This window comes from Solanum verrucosum, unplaced genomic scaffold, assembly GCF_900185275.1.
Source record: "Solanum verrucosum unplaced genomic scaffold, falcon-dt-bn FXZP01000072.1, whole genome shotgun sequence".
Classification (NCBI taxonomy): domain Eukaryota; kingdom Viridiplantae; phylum Streptophyta; class Magnoliopsida; order Solanales; family Solanaceae; genus Solanum; species Solanum verrucosum.
In genome coordinates this window covers 1,480,337-1,496,010 of record NW_026020208.1, presented here as the reverse complement: position 1 = coordinate 1,496,010, position 15,674 = coordinate 1,480,337, and the positions used below count along the sequence as shown (strand labels likewise).

Sequence of the window (15,674 nt, the reverse complement as noted above, 5' to 3'; positions counted from 1 at the left end):
ATAAGCATAGATCCAAAGATTCCCGATATATTGATGTGCAATAATGATACAATATTTCACAATCTTTTATTCCAACTGAAACATATCTTTACATCGTCTATGCCAACTGAAGAAAAGACATATAAGTACTAATAATGCTAAAAAAAAAAAAACCTTCATTTCTTCAGTCTCTAATACAATCAATTTGGGATCCATCCGCAAAAGCTTTGGGATGAATTACAAAGATAACAACAACATACCCAGTGTAATCCTACGAGTGAAGCCGGAAGAAGGTAAAGTGTATGCAGACCTTACCCCTACCTTGAGAGGCAGAAAAGTTGTTTCCGATAGACCCTCAGGTCGAGGATTACAAAGATATTAAGTAGAAGATAATGCCTTGATGCATTATTTACAAATGTGTATTGATGATGCAAAGTTTTCTTGTGCTATAACTTTACAGATTACAAAACCACTAGCTACTAGCAATTAGCTTTTATTGACTAGATTGAAATAGTGCTTTAACCAACAGATCCTTCAAGTTTCAAACTCATTAGCTGGTTCACTTCAGCACCAAATTCATCAGGAAGTTCATTGAAAACGTCCCTGCAGAAACCCGATATCATTGCAGCCATTGCTTTCTCGTAGTCGATTCCCCTCTGCTGGAAATAAAATAACTGGTCCTCACCAATCTTTGACGTTGTCGCTTCATGTTCGATGCGTGCAGTTGGGTTTTTGCTCTGTTCATATGATGATAACATCAGTAGAAGGAATAGTATAGAGAAAAAATTATGCTTAGCTCATACTCAAAATTGAGAACAGAAAGAAGTGATTTTTCGGTTCAAATTAGAGAAGGAAAGTTACATAGTTAACATGCAGGACAGTCAGCCCTACAAAGTTCTATTCAACCGGATTTCTCCACAGAACTACTTCCTGACCTAGCTTATATCTAACATCAAGTTCTTAATGTACTTCCAATTTATGTCCTCGGACTCTTCAAAAGATCTTCCACAAATGCTTGGCCTAGTTACATCTAAAATAAAATTCTTATGTATCCCTGTGATGTTAGTATCTAATAATATCAACATTGATCTACATACCTGACTCAGAGGGAATGATGGAGGATGCACAACTTAAAAGCGCGCCACTCCTCCAACAAAAAGAAAAAAATAATAATAAAAAGAGATACTCTTCTTTCATCAATAAACTATCACCACTTTCTCACATATCCTAAAACCATATTTCCAACAGTCAAGAAGAGAGAGAAATAGAGACTAAAGCACACTCTCAACATGAATCCCTGCAAGTAGAGTGTCTTTTATGTTAGCAAGATATCTCTGTCCCTAGCCTAATCAAGATGATTCCCAGACATTGAAAATTTGTCCCTGCCAGCAATACACAAAGACAGTTCAAACAACTTTGTAGAAGCAGTTAGGAAATTATAGTCTATAGGTGGATGTACTTAATTGGCTGGACCAAGTATAACAGATCCATTATTCAAACTGATGAATAAGCTATCCAATGCCTATTCGCAACACACCTCCTGTATTTTTCTCTTTGTGCTGAATTATACACTATGCTTTGGCAACAGAGGCATCACAAATTCCTGACAGACTAATATACAACATGGCGATGGCTTTTGATCTTACAGGTCCATCGACTGATAGACATATTGCCACAACACATCTTTTCATGGTCATGCACTTGAAATGAAGACACCACAGCAGAATTGGCACTCTTTCTTTACTCACTTCAACCCCATAAGCAATTCAAATAAAATAACTACGCAATCCATTATTAATTAGGACTGAGAAACATTCTCTAAAGCTAAGAGGAACAAATGGTTATGCTCAAAACCAAAGGGGCCACAATAGGCTGCACCTAACAGCCCATACAACAGGTCTAACAAATTTTAACACTAAAGTTAGCCTTGGAACCTAGCAAAAGATTACCTGCATCGTGCAAAGATGAATGACATCCTCGGGGTAATCTAGTATAGCTTAAAGAAATTAAATCCTAGGCCCTTTAAGTCAAAAAGACTATAACAAGCCTAATAAGACCTACAGTCCAACGGGGAACATCTAAGCAGCCTGTACCAATATGGCATAACTTCTTCTAACAGATTGTTTTCCCAAGAGGAAATAGCAATTGTCCTTATGAACCTTTTCTCTCCTTTCTTCATCTAATGGATGATTTCTAAGTTCATAAGGAAGACTTCTCTTTTTCTTTTTTTTTACATCTCGAGAAGAAGAGGCCTTAGATGTTAACTGGTGAAAACATATTGTCTATTCTATGAAAAAAGTCACGTAAAAACTTAAATGCACCAGCATCACACATAACAAATGTCACCATCAAACGAAGAAAAGAAAAGGATAACAGTCTAACTGCATAAGTAGAAAGTGTAACATGCTGTAGCTACAAAACACAAATGAAACAAGACTTATCGCTATCAAGCTTAAGTCAGAAAGGAAAAAATTAGAGTTCACAAAGAGCAAACTACCTGAATGTATGGATAAGTGTTGGCAGCAGCAGTATCGCCAATGAGCATTGAATCACACTGAGAGGAGTTCTTGGCATTTTCTGCACTGGACAACACCTGAACTAGTCCTCGATAACAGTTCCTAGAATGTCCTGCTGAAATACCCTTTGAAATTATCCTACTCCTTGTATTCTTCCCTTTGTGTATCATCTTTGTCCCTGTATCTGCCTGCTGATAATTATTGGTTAACGCCACGGAATAGAACTCACCAACTGATTCATCACCCTCTAACACAACACTCGGATACTTCCAGGTAATAGCTGATCCTGTCTCCACTTGTGTCCACGAAATCTTTGACCTAGCCCCAGCACAAATTCCCCTCTTTGTAACAAAATTATAAATCCCTCCTACACCTTCCTCATCTCCCGCATACCAATTCTGCACAGTGGAATACTTAATCTCCGCACCTTCATGGCAATACAACTCCACCACAGCAGCATGTAACTGATTAGTATCATACGAAGGTGCAGTACACCCTTCTAAATACTCCACAAAACTCCCTTCCTCTGCAATTATCACAGTCCTCTCGAACTGTCCAGTTTCCATTGCATTTATCCGAAAATAAGTCGAGATTTGCATCGGACACCTAGTGTTTTTGGGTATATACACAAATGATCCATCACTAAACACAGCCGAGTTTAAAGCCGCGTAAAAGTTGTCTTCCGGGGGCACAACTCTCCCTAAATACTTCTTAACTAAATCAGGATACTCCCTAATTGCCTCAGATATTGAACAAAAAATCACACCAGCTTTCTCTAAAGTCTTCCTATGAGTTGTAGCAATAGAAACACTATCAAGAACAGCATCAACCGCAACATTAGCCAAACGATTCCTTTCGTTCAACGGAATACCCAATTTTTCAAAATACTTAATAAGCTCAGGATCGGCCTCATCAAGACTATTCAAAGTTGGTTTCTGTTTAGGTTCAGAATAATAACAAATATCTTGAAAACTAATTTCTGGGTATCTATTATCAGACCATTTAGGCTCTTTCATTTTAAGAAACTTCTCATATGATTTCAATCTAAACTCAAGCATCCAACTAGGTTCATTTTTTCTACCAGAAATAAGCTTAACAGTTTCTGCAGAAAGCCCTTTTGGTAATGAAAAGGAATCAATTTCTTGACTAAAACCCCATTTATAGTCTCTTTTCAAAAATTTCTGAAGTGGATCATTTTCATTTGAGGTTGAAACAGAAGATTCTTTACCTGGGGTGTCAATAGTTGCCTCATAGCTCAATTCTGCAGCTTTGACCTTCAAGATTCTTGAATTAGGGTTTCTGGGGTTAGCTAATTTTAGCAGATATTGAGACCCTTTTGGTAGTTTAGGTTGTTCAGTGATGGATTGGGGAGAAAAACATGAGATTCCATTGGTAACAAGAGAAGCCATGATTGAATTTTCAGTTCTTGGAGATAGAAAAATTGGAGCTTTATTTGTTTTTTTGGGAATGTTTTTGGTGGATTTTATAGATTAGTGTTTTTTTTTGTTTTAAATTTTTGTGGTGATTGATTTTTAGAAGGGACTTGTGCTGGCCACATACCTTCTTTTTCAGCCATAAATATTTTGGATATTGTCATAATTATATTTTCTTGGTCTGAAATTATTTATCGTGTTTCTTTTTCACAATAATAATAGCATTCTCAATATGATTTCATAAGTCAGATATGAAAAGGATCGAGTGTAGGTAAACATTATCTCTATCTTGTAAACAAGTAAAAAGTAGTTTCAAATGTGTTTATCTTTTACAAGCCTTTTAAAAGAAATATATTTGTTAATTATAAGGGGTGTGTTTGATAAGAAGGAAATATTTTCCACCGCAAATATAATTTTTTTTCTTGAAAAAATAAGTGAGTTTCTTACTTATTTTTTAATAGTTGGTAAGTAAGAAAAAAAATATTATTTCAAGAGAATTTATATGTTATCTAGCAAAATCTTATGGAGGTAAGATGGGATGAGAAGTGGAGGTTCGGGGGATTGAGTGAGCAGAGAGGAGATAATAAACTTAGAATATCACTTGTGCAATTTGGTTTCCTTACTTTTATTAGGGATATTATTTTTCTCAATTTGAAGGACTTTATTTTCGTAGAGAGAATGCTTTCTAATAAATTTGATTAAGCAAACGTAGAAAAATGAAATAATATTTTTAGAACATTTTAAATTATTTTCTCCTTATTTGTTTGAAAAAATAATAGAACCTCTGCATAGTTTAAATGTGTAATTGAAACTTTGTCATAATTTAGAGTGATTCTTATCTTTTATTTTATCCCTAAATAAATTGAGTAACTTTTTCATTATAACAAATAGTTTGGTGACTTTAGTTCACTAAAATGAAAATTGAGATCATGAAAAAATCAACCCCAAAAAATAGGTGAGAAGAAAACTTCATTAGGAAAATAATAGCAAGATCTTTATTTATTTTTGTATGAGCAATTGGTTTTAGATAAATCTCAATTCTTTTTGGAACAAAGAAGAAGGTAATTTCTAGTTTCTCATTCATAGATATTATATATTCATCAATTTCAAGAATTAACATTCAAATATGTATACTTGAATTAACATTTATCAGATCTATTGCAATTGTTTACGTGCATGTGAATTTTTGTGCTCGTATATGTTTTTCTTGAGTCGAGGATCTATCAGAAATGATCTCTTTGTGTAAGAGGTAAGATTTGCGTACACTTCACTTTTCCTTGACTCCACTTATGAGATCAGATTGTGGTAAGATTTTATGTACACTCCACTTTTTCGTGACTCCACTTATAAGATCATATTGTGATAAGATTTTACGTACAACATTTTCTTGACTCCACTTATGAGATCAGTAGTGGTAAGATTTTACGTACACTTCACTTTTTCTTGACTCCACTTATAAGATCTATTTTTGTTGTTGTTGTATAGATGGATTTATTTATTTTTCAGTTTTTTTTATCACTTTATGGAAATCTTATGAGTAGTGATGATTCATTTTTTATATCTTCTATTCAAGAGCTAAGAAACTATTGTCAAAAAATTGCCAATTAGATAATTTGAAGTGAAATTTATATACTGATGATGATCATGATATTGAAGAAGAAATTCTTCAACAACAGAAAGAGGAGAGTGGAGACATCAAGAATCCCGGGGCGGAGCTAGACGATCGAACTCAATAGCTTTAGTTTAAATCAGTGTTTGTATACTCATTAAGTTCAAATCATGTATCCACCATAAAGTCCATAGGAGAATCCCGAACTCGAACTCCATAAAGTTCAAATCTTGAATCCACCGCTAAGAAATCATATGAAGGAAACAATAAACAAAGGATTTGTCATCTCATTTGTCTTACAACTTTATCTGAATCCCTTAGATTATATGAAATGTGCTAAAATGAAGAGGTGAGGATTCAGAAAGCCGACCTCAACTTGTTTAGAATCGAGACGTAGTTATTGTCTTTGAATTTTTTTATCCTAGTGCATGTATTTGTGATACTTATCCATGAGAGAAAACTAATGTCTTCTATTACATGTAAAGTGAAGGTTACACATAATGAATGATCAAACTAAACAACAAAATCCCTCTGCTCCAACAATCCTTCCAGCAAAACGAAGGCGCGGTCGCCCTCGGAAAGATGAAGGTGAAGCTAAAAGAATGATCTTGCAGACTCCAACAACTCCAGCACCAGAAATCATGAGGCAAAAAGATATCACTACTGATGAAAACATGTTAGGACAAAGTGTTTCTGGTGTCATTGATGGTACTTTTGATGCAGGGTACTTCCTTTCTGTCAAGCTTGGTAACAACGCCACCACGCTCCGCGGATTAATCTTTGAGCCGGGGCGATTTTCTCCCATAACAGCAGCAAATGACATTGCCCCACAAGTGAAAATGCATCACAGAAGCCAAGTTATAACTCTACAAGATCAAGAAAATGGTAGTACTAATGAGCAGCTGAATGTGTCTCCAGAACAAGTTTTGTTGCCTTCTGATCATCCATTAGTACGTAACGATCAACGTGCTAATCCAGATGAAATGATCAAACATCAACCACAGTTTACCCCTTTATTGGAAAACCTTAGAATGGTTGAACAAGACGAGGTGATGGAGGTGTTTGAAGTCGCGAACCAATCAGGTTTCGAGTTAAATGCAGAACAAGGTAAATGTACCAATGGACAGAAGAGTACTCAGAGACAACTTACAGACTCAATCTCAATAATTCAGCCAGGTACTCTTGTTTGTTCTGATCTCAACAGCTCAAACGACGAGATCCATCATAATAATGTTGTCGATGGATCACAAGAACTGGGATCGAATCAAAAACAGATCGAAGCTGAAGTGGAGAACAACAAGTCTAATCTTGAAACTTTAGTTCAGCCAACAGAGTTGGTTCATTGTGAACTAAAGAAACTCGAGATCCATCGAGCTCCTCCTATAGATGCTCAAACTCAACTCATTCCAACAATCAATCCAGAGCTTCAACTGAATGATTTGTCACAAAGTGGACAAGGGAATCAAGATTTTCAACCTCACCAAACTCCGTCATTCGTTGAACTTAACTTTCTAGCACAAGAAACAGTAGCAGCAGAAAGTGAAGTAAAGCCAAGTGATTCAATTCACAATGAACTACATTTTGTTGACATGCCTCAACATAATGTTACTAGTGACACTCAAGTTATGCCTCAAGAATCAATCAGTGAATCAGTGGACTTTACGATGGAAATGCGAAATTCTCCAAAGGAAAAGCAAAGTACTGATGTTGGAACAGAAGTTGAGTTTGTAGGAAAGGAAGAAACTTAAAATGAAAGGGAATAAGCAAGTGATGTTAGGTTCACAATGAGTAGCACAGCCAGAAGGATCGTCCCGTTCCTATAGAACTTATCACTAAAATACCTCTAGCTAAGTGATTATCTGATAATAAACAAGAATTATCTTTCTGCCAAATATGATGGATTGAAGTAAGAAATTATTAGAAGTTTTCTTTATGAATGTCAACTGAGTATCGTCAGTAAGTTGCTCCATGTTGTTCACTCTTTTGATTACCAGAGTCATTCTTTGATAAATGAATCATATGAGTTAGACTCAACAAAATTTGATCCTATCCTTTTTTTTGTGTGTGTTAAAATGGAGTACTGAACTGCGAATTCTCTTTCTTCGTCCTCAATTGAAATGTAACTTATTTTCAAACTCACTTTTCACTTTTGAAGTTGTATTTAAATAGATTAAAGCATGAGCATTGTACGAAATATTCTTTACGAAAAGTATAACCAAATACAACTCCATCTTCAATTCCAACTCCATAAATTTCAAATGAAGTGAAAAATATTTGGATCTACTTATAGTGCCATGCCATCTAAAGCTATTATATGAACAAATAATGCAGAAAATACAATTTCTTTTTCAACATATATAAGTGGCATATAAATGGTGATTATCCATTTATAATTAACTTATTTTTAAAAGTATTTTAGGAGAGTAATAGTGTGTGTTTAATCAAATAAAGCATTTTGAAGTGTCAAATATGCATATACGCTGTCACCCACTATTTATTAATTAGCAGAGTGACTCAAAGAATTGGTTAAACACTAAATGTCATCACATAATAATTTTGTTTTGTTTAAATTAATTTTTTAAAGAATATTTTATTAATATAAACACCCAAATTTATTTTATTTGATTTACATATTTATTATGCTTATGTAATGAATTATATACATCAGATACTAAAAAAAATTATAGATTCAGGCATCTTAATCTTAATGAAAACAATTAAAACCTTAGTAAATACTCAAATAAGTTATTTCAAAAGTATAACCAAAACAAAATATCCTCACTGTTTTAATTTGTATATCTTACTTTTATCTGAAATAGCATTTAATTATAGCAGATTTTTTAATCGGTCTAAAATAAACAATGTCAAATGTAAATACACTTAATCTTAAACATATCACATACAAAGTTAAAATAAAAAATTATCGAACAAGTAAAGAGACGCTTTTGAAAAAATATATTAAAAATAAGCAAGACTAACAAATTGAAACAAAAGTATTAGTTTACAACAGTTATATACCCTAATAAAATCCCACAAGTGAAATCTACAAGGATAGAATGCATATATAGACTGTACTACTACCTACCTCAGGGAGGTAGAGGTGTTCCCAAAAGACCCTCAATATAGTTGCAAATCCATGTACAATGAAGATAATAATTTTAAAAAACTTAGCAAAAAGCAGTGCAAAGAATATAAAAAGGGAAACAAGAACAACAAAACAGTGCGGATAACCAAAACACAATAAAGAGTACATGATAAATGCTTCAAAAGAAAGATTATCTAACCAGACAAAATAAATTCCAACAAGAGTAATATTTTTCTTCCAATAAACTAACTCCTCAAGAATCAAACTATTTTTAATCAAAACACCATACCATTTTTTTGTAAAAGAAAGGTTAAATAAAAGCACCATAATTTAGAAACATAAATCATAGCAGATTACAATATACGTTGTATAACCTCTTTGGGCCTTAGAAAAACCAACTAGAACAAAAATCCAAGTACCAAGTTGGACTCATGAAAAGTAAACATAAAAGAGCAAAAACCAAAAAGATCAAATAAAGAAACCAATGAAAAATAGCAGAAAGTAACTAATGAAAAGTAAGTGATGGTTGACCACAACCATAAATACTGATCTTCAAGAACCAGCCTACAGTAGTTTGTTTATCTTATAGTAAATCTGATGCAAACTTCGAATCCATGCCCCTCCCTTCTCTACATTGTTGCAGTACCATGCTAGGAAGCTATCGATGACTCCTTTAACCAGCAGAGATCACTGCACAGCCACATTAGAATAGCAACAAGTATTAACAATATGTAATGAATTTATCAAGCTATTATCACATTAGAATAGCAACAAGTATTAACAATATGTAATGAATTTATCAAGCTATTATCATCAGTAACTTGTAAAATTAATTCTTTAAGTTGTTGAAAACCTGTGGTTGTTGCTGCTGTGGAGGGTAATTTCCATACCCAGCATAACCCCCATAATATAGATTTGGATCCTGAGCAGGTTGAGCATAACCATAGGCAGCGGCAGCAGCAGCATCATATCCAGCTGAATACCCATAATAACCACCATACTGGTTTGGGTCAGCCTGAGGCTGCACAACCCGAAGATGAAACATCGTGTATGTCATGCACTAAGATTAGCGTCAGAAACCAAAAAAATACTAATATTTATGCACTAACTATTAACCTGCTGCTTGTTGGAAGGGCTACGACCCCATGAAAGGCGGATAGTTTGTCCACCCAGCTGAGTTCCACTCAATGCTCGTAGAGCTTCCTCGGCACAACTTCTGCAATTACAAAACCAACCATGTTATTATCATTGAAGTCAAATTAACATTATTATTTTTGTCGAATTAAAATATGAACTTCAAAACCTGTCAGCAAATTGAACAAAGCCACAACGTTTGCCTACTGGTATTTTCACATGAAGCAACTGTCCGTAATTTCCAAAAACCTGCCTTAGATGGTCATCTGTTACATTGGCATCCAAATTCCCAACGAATATCTGCAATCAATGTCAATTTCACATGAGTACAAGTCAACAGAAAATTATAGTACTTCCATAAATAAATGTACTGACAGTTGTATTAGAAGGGTCATCCTCATTTTGAGTTCCATTGGTACTTTGATATGAAGCTGCAAATGAAAAAAACAATAGGTGAGGGTAGATGCAGATAACTTTTTTATCCATTTAAAAGAAATACTCCTAGTATTTATCAAGAAGATGGAAAGAGGTGGAAACGAAATTAAAAGCATGTGTACAATAAATCTTCAAACATTAAGAGCAGATAAAAAGTCAAGTAGATTAGCACGGCTAAAAGCATAAACATAATTTTTGTGCTGTGTTATAATACAAACAAGTTTGAGGATTGGTTACACCTGGTAGTTGAAAAGAACACTATGGTATTTGGATTCAAGAGATAAGAAAGACACCCTGAGCTGTTGTTACTTCATAAATTATATGGGTTTCAACGACCCAACAGAAAAGTATCAGATATGAATATTCAAGATCCATATTAACTAGTTCTAATGGACCCCCAACAACAAGCACACAAGATAAGTTGATATTCCAGATTACTTTTTAGGTTCAAAGTAAACAAAAAAAGGGACGCAAAAATGCTGATACAAAGAGTGAAAGAGCAGTTGATCAACAATAAAAATACTTATCAACAGGATTCAATATTGTGACATGACCAACCAAATCCTGTGATGTACTACCCCTAACATTGAACCAAAGCCCTTTGAGCTTATAACTATTGCCTAAAATTCTCTCAGTATCACTAATACATAAATATAAATATGAAAATCATATTAACAAATCCATACCCCGTCCCAACACCATCATATAAATTGGCCAATTGCGAGATCATGAGAGACTCCTCTAAACCAGCCTCAACATCCCTTAATAACTTGTTATAGAAATCAAACTATTGAAACTTCAAGAAAAAAATGAACAACAAAAAATTGTTCACTAGAATCTAAATAATCTGAAAATGGCAATAAGCAAAACGAACATTGACATGGAATCAAGGTGTCCCCGTGGTTTGGGCTTGGGACTTCCATGTTGGAGGTCTCAAGTTCGAAACCCCTTGCCTGGTGCGGGGTCAAGCTTGTCGCACCAGGCTTGCCTAGTGCGTGTTACCATTTGTGGTCTGCGAACTATTGCACAGGAGCGGGGGTTTTACCCTATATGCACCCAAAGAATAGCGGCTGCGAGTTTCCCTTGCCATAAAAAAAGGGACATGTTATGGCTGCATTAGTGTATGAAGGTGAGTGGAAACAACCCTACTCTGTTGAGGAATTTTTGTACAAGTTGTAAAAAATAAAATGGCTGAAAAGTAAAGGAATGGATACAAGACCCAATTATATTTATTTAGGAATTGGGACTGAGAAAAGCTTAAGGAAACTGAAGATCAAAGTGACACTCATGGCAGGCTAACTAGATATAAAGAATAAAACGGCTGATATGTAGAGATAAATAAACTTAGAAAGCGTAGTGGAAAAAGGAAGAAACTGGAAAAATAAAAAAATTAATGCCACGAGGATCTGACATAATGGAAATTTTGCCACATTTAAATGAACTGACCTACACAACATCACGTCTTAAAAGTTACTCATTTCAGCGGTAACAAGCTCCAGGCTCCAAAATGATAGAGCCTCCGACCATTCACCCTGCTTCGAGACAATCGGAGTTTTATGAGATTTAATATTTCAAGGGATGTCTTTAATGAATGGAAGGAAAAGATGTTGAAAGCTGGTGCTAATTTTCAAGGAACGAGGGCAAGCATAACAGCACTGTTTAACCCAGTGAGGTCAGAACAAACCAGCAATTGCCCCCAAAATAAACCAATATCAATATCATCATCAAGCAAACAAAACTCAAATTGTCAAAAGCACTAAATCGCAAATTTACAAGAGCACATGTTCAAAACCTAGGAATGCATATGTACTCAACTGCAAGCTAGATGCATTCCTTAACAGCTCTAAAGGATATCTATATAGACCAGTACAAGAAACAACGAGGTTGGAACATACCTTGCACCTGACCAGGTACACTCTTCTTGTTAGCTGCATGGCCTATCCGCATTGGCCTAGTGGAGCAGAACTTGCCATTCATCTCAGTCATAGCATGAATTTGCTCACTTTCATCGGCAAATTTAACAAACCCATAGCCCTTTGTGCGCCCAGTGACCCTATCAGTCACAACCTTTGCACCCTTGACTGAGGAGTAGTTGGCCCTGAATGTCTCCTGAAGCATATAGTCAGTGACATCAGCTGCCAAGTCTCCAACAAAAATTGTGTATTCAGGACCATTATCTGAACGTTTTTCACCCGAACCGAGTGATGCCCAGTTGAGTCTAAAGGGTTGCTCACTATTAGGCATCATGGAGCCATTATATGTTTGTAGGTTTCTTTCAGCAGCCGCATGACTAATAAACTCCACAAATCCATAACCCTCAGATTGTCCAGATTGCTTGTTGCGGATAACTTTAACAGAGGCCACCTGCATAAACAACAGTTTAGAAGACTCACAAAAACACCATAAATTTGAAGGGGGGAAAAGGAAAGGAAATTAAAATAGCAGAAACACAACACGCATACGTCATGCACTGGAAAATGCAAGAATAAATAGAAAGAGAATACAAGAATATTTTGGCATACGTCTACAAATCATGTAACTGAAGGAAACATTTACACAATTACAACACAAGCACAAATTTGCACTTTTCTATGGTAGGAGAGGCCGATGAAGCAAAAGGCAAGAGAACTTTACAACTAGCAATTATAGGACTTCAAAAGCTTCCACAAATCATCCCTGACATGGTCTACTAAGCATGACATTCCGTTACCAAACAAGATGAATGATTGTCAGATTGTAATAGTTTTAAAAAGAAAACAATAGAATGGTTTATGGAAGTGCTGGCTCCTCTCACAGTCGATCAAACACACTGCTGGTATTCACCAAAATGGTTTTTGGTTAAATACACCATTCAGTTCCTGTATGTTACCAAGAAACTATATGTTTCAGGTCAGGATATGTGCCTAACATCTCAACTTTACCATTTTCAAGAAAAAAATATCTGCCTAACATATCCAAAGTACCTAATACCTATGGACTGGCCTTCTCACAAAGTTGAGATCATAACCAATGACCTCTAAGTATATGGGCTCAACCAAGGACCATGTTTGAGCCATGAGCCATAGCACGCTAAGTAAATCAAAAATCTTATCTAAACATCGAGTTGGTTGAGACCAAAGTCCCAATGTCTACAAACCCCACATAATATGAACTCAAGGCAAGAACACAAGTAAAACAGTTCAGACTTATGCCATCTAACCCTAGCAATCTCTTTCTACAAGCTAATTTTATCATCAGAGCAGCACTACCCAGAGAAATTAACTAATATGTTTCCCGCTTACATATATCATATATGGAGACTTATCCATAAATGTAATACAACTCAATGAATTCAAACTAAACCTCGGTGCTAATTTTATTATCAGAGCAGCACTACCCAGAGAAATTAACTAATATGTTTCCCACACACATATATCATATATGGATACCTATCCATAAATGTAATTCAACTCAATGAATTCAAACTAAACCTCAGTGCTAATTTATCATCAGAGCAGCACTAACCAGAGAAATTAACTAATATGTTTCCCGCACACATATATCATATATGGAGACCTATCCATAAATATAAATCAACTCAATGGTTTCAAACTAAACCTTGTGCTAATTTTATCATCAGAGCATCACTACGCAGAGAAAGTAACTAATAGGTTTACCACACAAATATATAATATATGGAGACCTATCCATAAATGTAATACAACTCAATGAATTCAAACTAAACCTCAGTGTAACATGTTCCTCGAATTACATTTAGAACACTAGGACAAAATACATCTATAGCACATGAAAGGAAAAAACAAATTCCGAAAATTAAAAATATCCAATCTTTCCAGTTGACACCTCATAGTTCTTAAAGCAAAACCTCAACAGCCACATATAAACATATCTAGATATCAGCATCAATGTGATTTCCTGCCGTATTTTTTTCAAATATTCGAAAAACTTGAAGGAAGTAGAACGGATACAGATCATTCATATAGCACAGTTAGGATAGAGGCCTAGTAACTGCTATAGAACGCGAAAAACTTGAAGCGTAACGCAAAAATTAGTAATTCTTAACGCAAAACCTCAAAAGCCACATATAAACATATCTAGATATCAGCATCAATGTGATTTCCTGCCGCCTAATATATAAACTGGAGAACTTGAAGGAAACAGAACGGATACCGATTATTCATATCCGAAACTTGAAGCGTACCTCTCCAGTGTGAGCAAAGCAGTTCTGGATGTACGGTTCATCCATCCAAAACTGTAGATCTCCGATCCACAAGCTCCGGATCTCATCGGAACTGGTCGGTTGAGCAGAAGCTGCCGCGGCGTTGTACTGAGGTTGTTGCTGTTGCTGGTAATAATAGGCCGATTGCTGCTGCGGAACCTGATACGCTGCCGGCTGCTGCTGAGCCATCCAATGTTGTTGCGGCTGTTGTTGGTACTGTTGTTGCGGTGGAGCCGCCATTGATTGTGGAACCATGGAATTCGCTGGTTGCATTCTTAGGGTTTCGGTGAGCGGATTAGAGAAGAAGGTTGACGACGGCGACGGCAGCGACGGTGGCGGCGGAAACCCTAGAGGGATTTGGTGAGAGAAAGAAAGGAGACAGAAGTATTACGTATTATATTTATTTATGTAGTGCGATGCCACAAAAAAGGATATTACAATATGTGCCCTCGTGGCCTTTTTCGCAAAGAAAATCTCAAACCATATATAGAATTTCAATTCTTTATATTATTATATTATTTTCAAGTTTTTTTTTGGTACAAATAGGAAAATTATAAAAGGTGGTAATAAAATCTTGTAGTTTTTTCGTAGAAGTAAATCTTTTTCATGTTTGTAACCTTCATTTGCCATAAAATGCACACGTTTGCTTTTCTCCTGACGTGGATAGTGTTTCATTTGTTGATTTTCATGAGTAGGTATATGTAGTTTTCAATAATAGTCGTAGAAGGTGAAATTCTATGTCGTTTTGTTAAATAAGTTTGACAAAAAATAAATATGGAAGTCTCAAGTCCAAATCATTGGGTCACCCCAAAGGATCGATGATCCATAGTTTTATGGTGAGACTTGAAGTAGGTTTCGTTGATCATCTCTAAAAAAAATTCAGATAGTTGGGTGCATCAACTTTTTTCTTTCACATGAGAGGGGATAATACACTTTAAGCTTGTGCTACTTAATCGATAGAAATACTAAAATAGAGGCTTGTTTTCACAAATGAAAGAGAATCTAAAACAGGTTAGAAACAAAAACAGAGTCTTCGATTTGTGTTATCAATATTCAATTTAATCTTTCCTACTCGGGAGAAATCAAACAATTGGTTTGACTTGCTTAGATATAGAGGTTGGTAGAGGAAATACTTCAACAATTTTCCTAGCAAAATCAACAATGTGTTTGGATATAAGTTTTAGTTTACTAATACACATTTCTTTTAAATACGAAAATATAATTGTAGCTCTATCGGGGAATTGAGAGTCATCACTAATAATAT

General features: G+C 35.3%; 3 protein-coding genes across 3 annotated transcripts; 1 reads left to right on the top strand and 2 right to left on the bottom strand.

Annotated features, from left to right (window-relative positions):
- Positions 1 to 343: 343 nt before the first annotated feature.
- Positions 344 to 3,955, bottom strand: LOC125830253 (UPF0051 protein ABCI8, chloroplastic-like). The gene is made up of 2 exons (XM_049509467.1): positions 2,477 to 3,955; positions 344 to 716 (listed from the first exon to the last, which is right to left on the bottom strand). Exons 1-2 carry the CDS (start codon positions 3,902 to 3,904, stop codon positions 498 to 500), a joined length of 1,647 nt encoding a protein of 548 aa, XP_049365424.1. The 5' UTR covers positions 3,905 to 3,955; the 3' UTR covers positions 344 to 497.
- A 2,072-nt stretch (positions 3,956 to 6,027) lies between these two features.
- Positions 6,028 to 7,285, top strand: LOC125830177 (uncharacterized). The gene has a single exon (XM_049509373.1). The coding sequence runs from the start codon at positions 6,038 to 6,040 to the stop codon at positions 7,283 to 7,285; it is 1,248 nt and encodes a 415-aa protein (XP_049365330.1). The 5' UTR covers positions 6,028 to 6,037.
- A 1,721-nt stretch (positions 7,286 to 9,006) lies between these two features.
- LOC125830260 (polyadenylate-binding protein RBP45-like) lies at positions 9,007 to 14,778 on the bottom strand. Its single transcript, XM_049509474.1, has 7 exons — positions 14,393 to 14,778; positions 12,087 to 12,555; positions 10,132 to 10,187; positions 9,926 to 10,056; positions 9,739 to 9,838; positions 9,476 to 9,643; positions 9,007 to 9,312 (listed from the first exon to the last, which is right to left on the bottom strand). Exons 1-7 carry the CDS (start codon positions 14,681 to 14,683, stop codon positions 9,310 to 9,312), a joined length of 1,218 nt encoding a protein of 405 aa, XP_049365431.1. The 5' UTR covers positions 14,684 to 14,778; the 3' UTR covers positions 9,007 to 9,309.
- Positions 14,779 to 15,674: the final 896 nt, after the last annotated feature.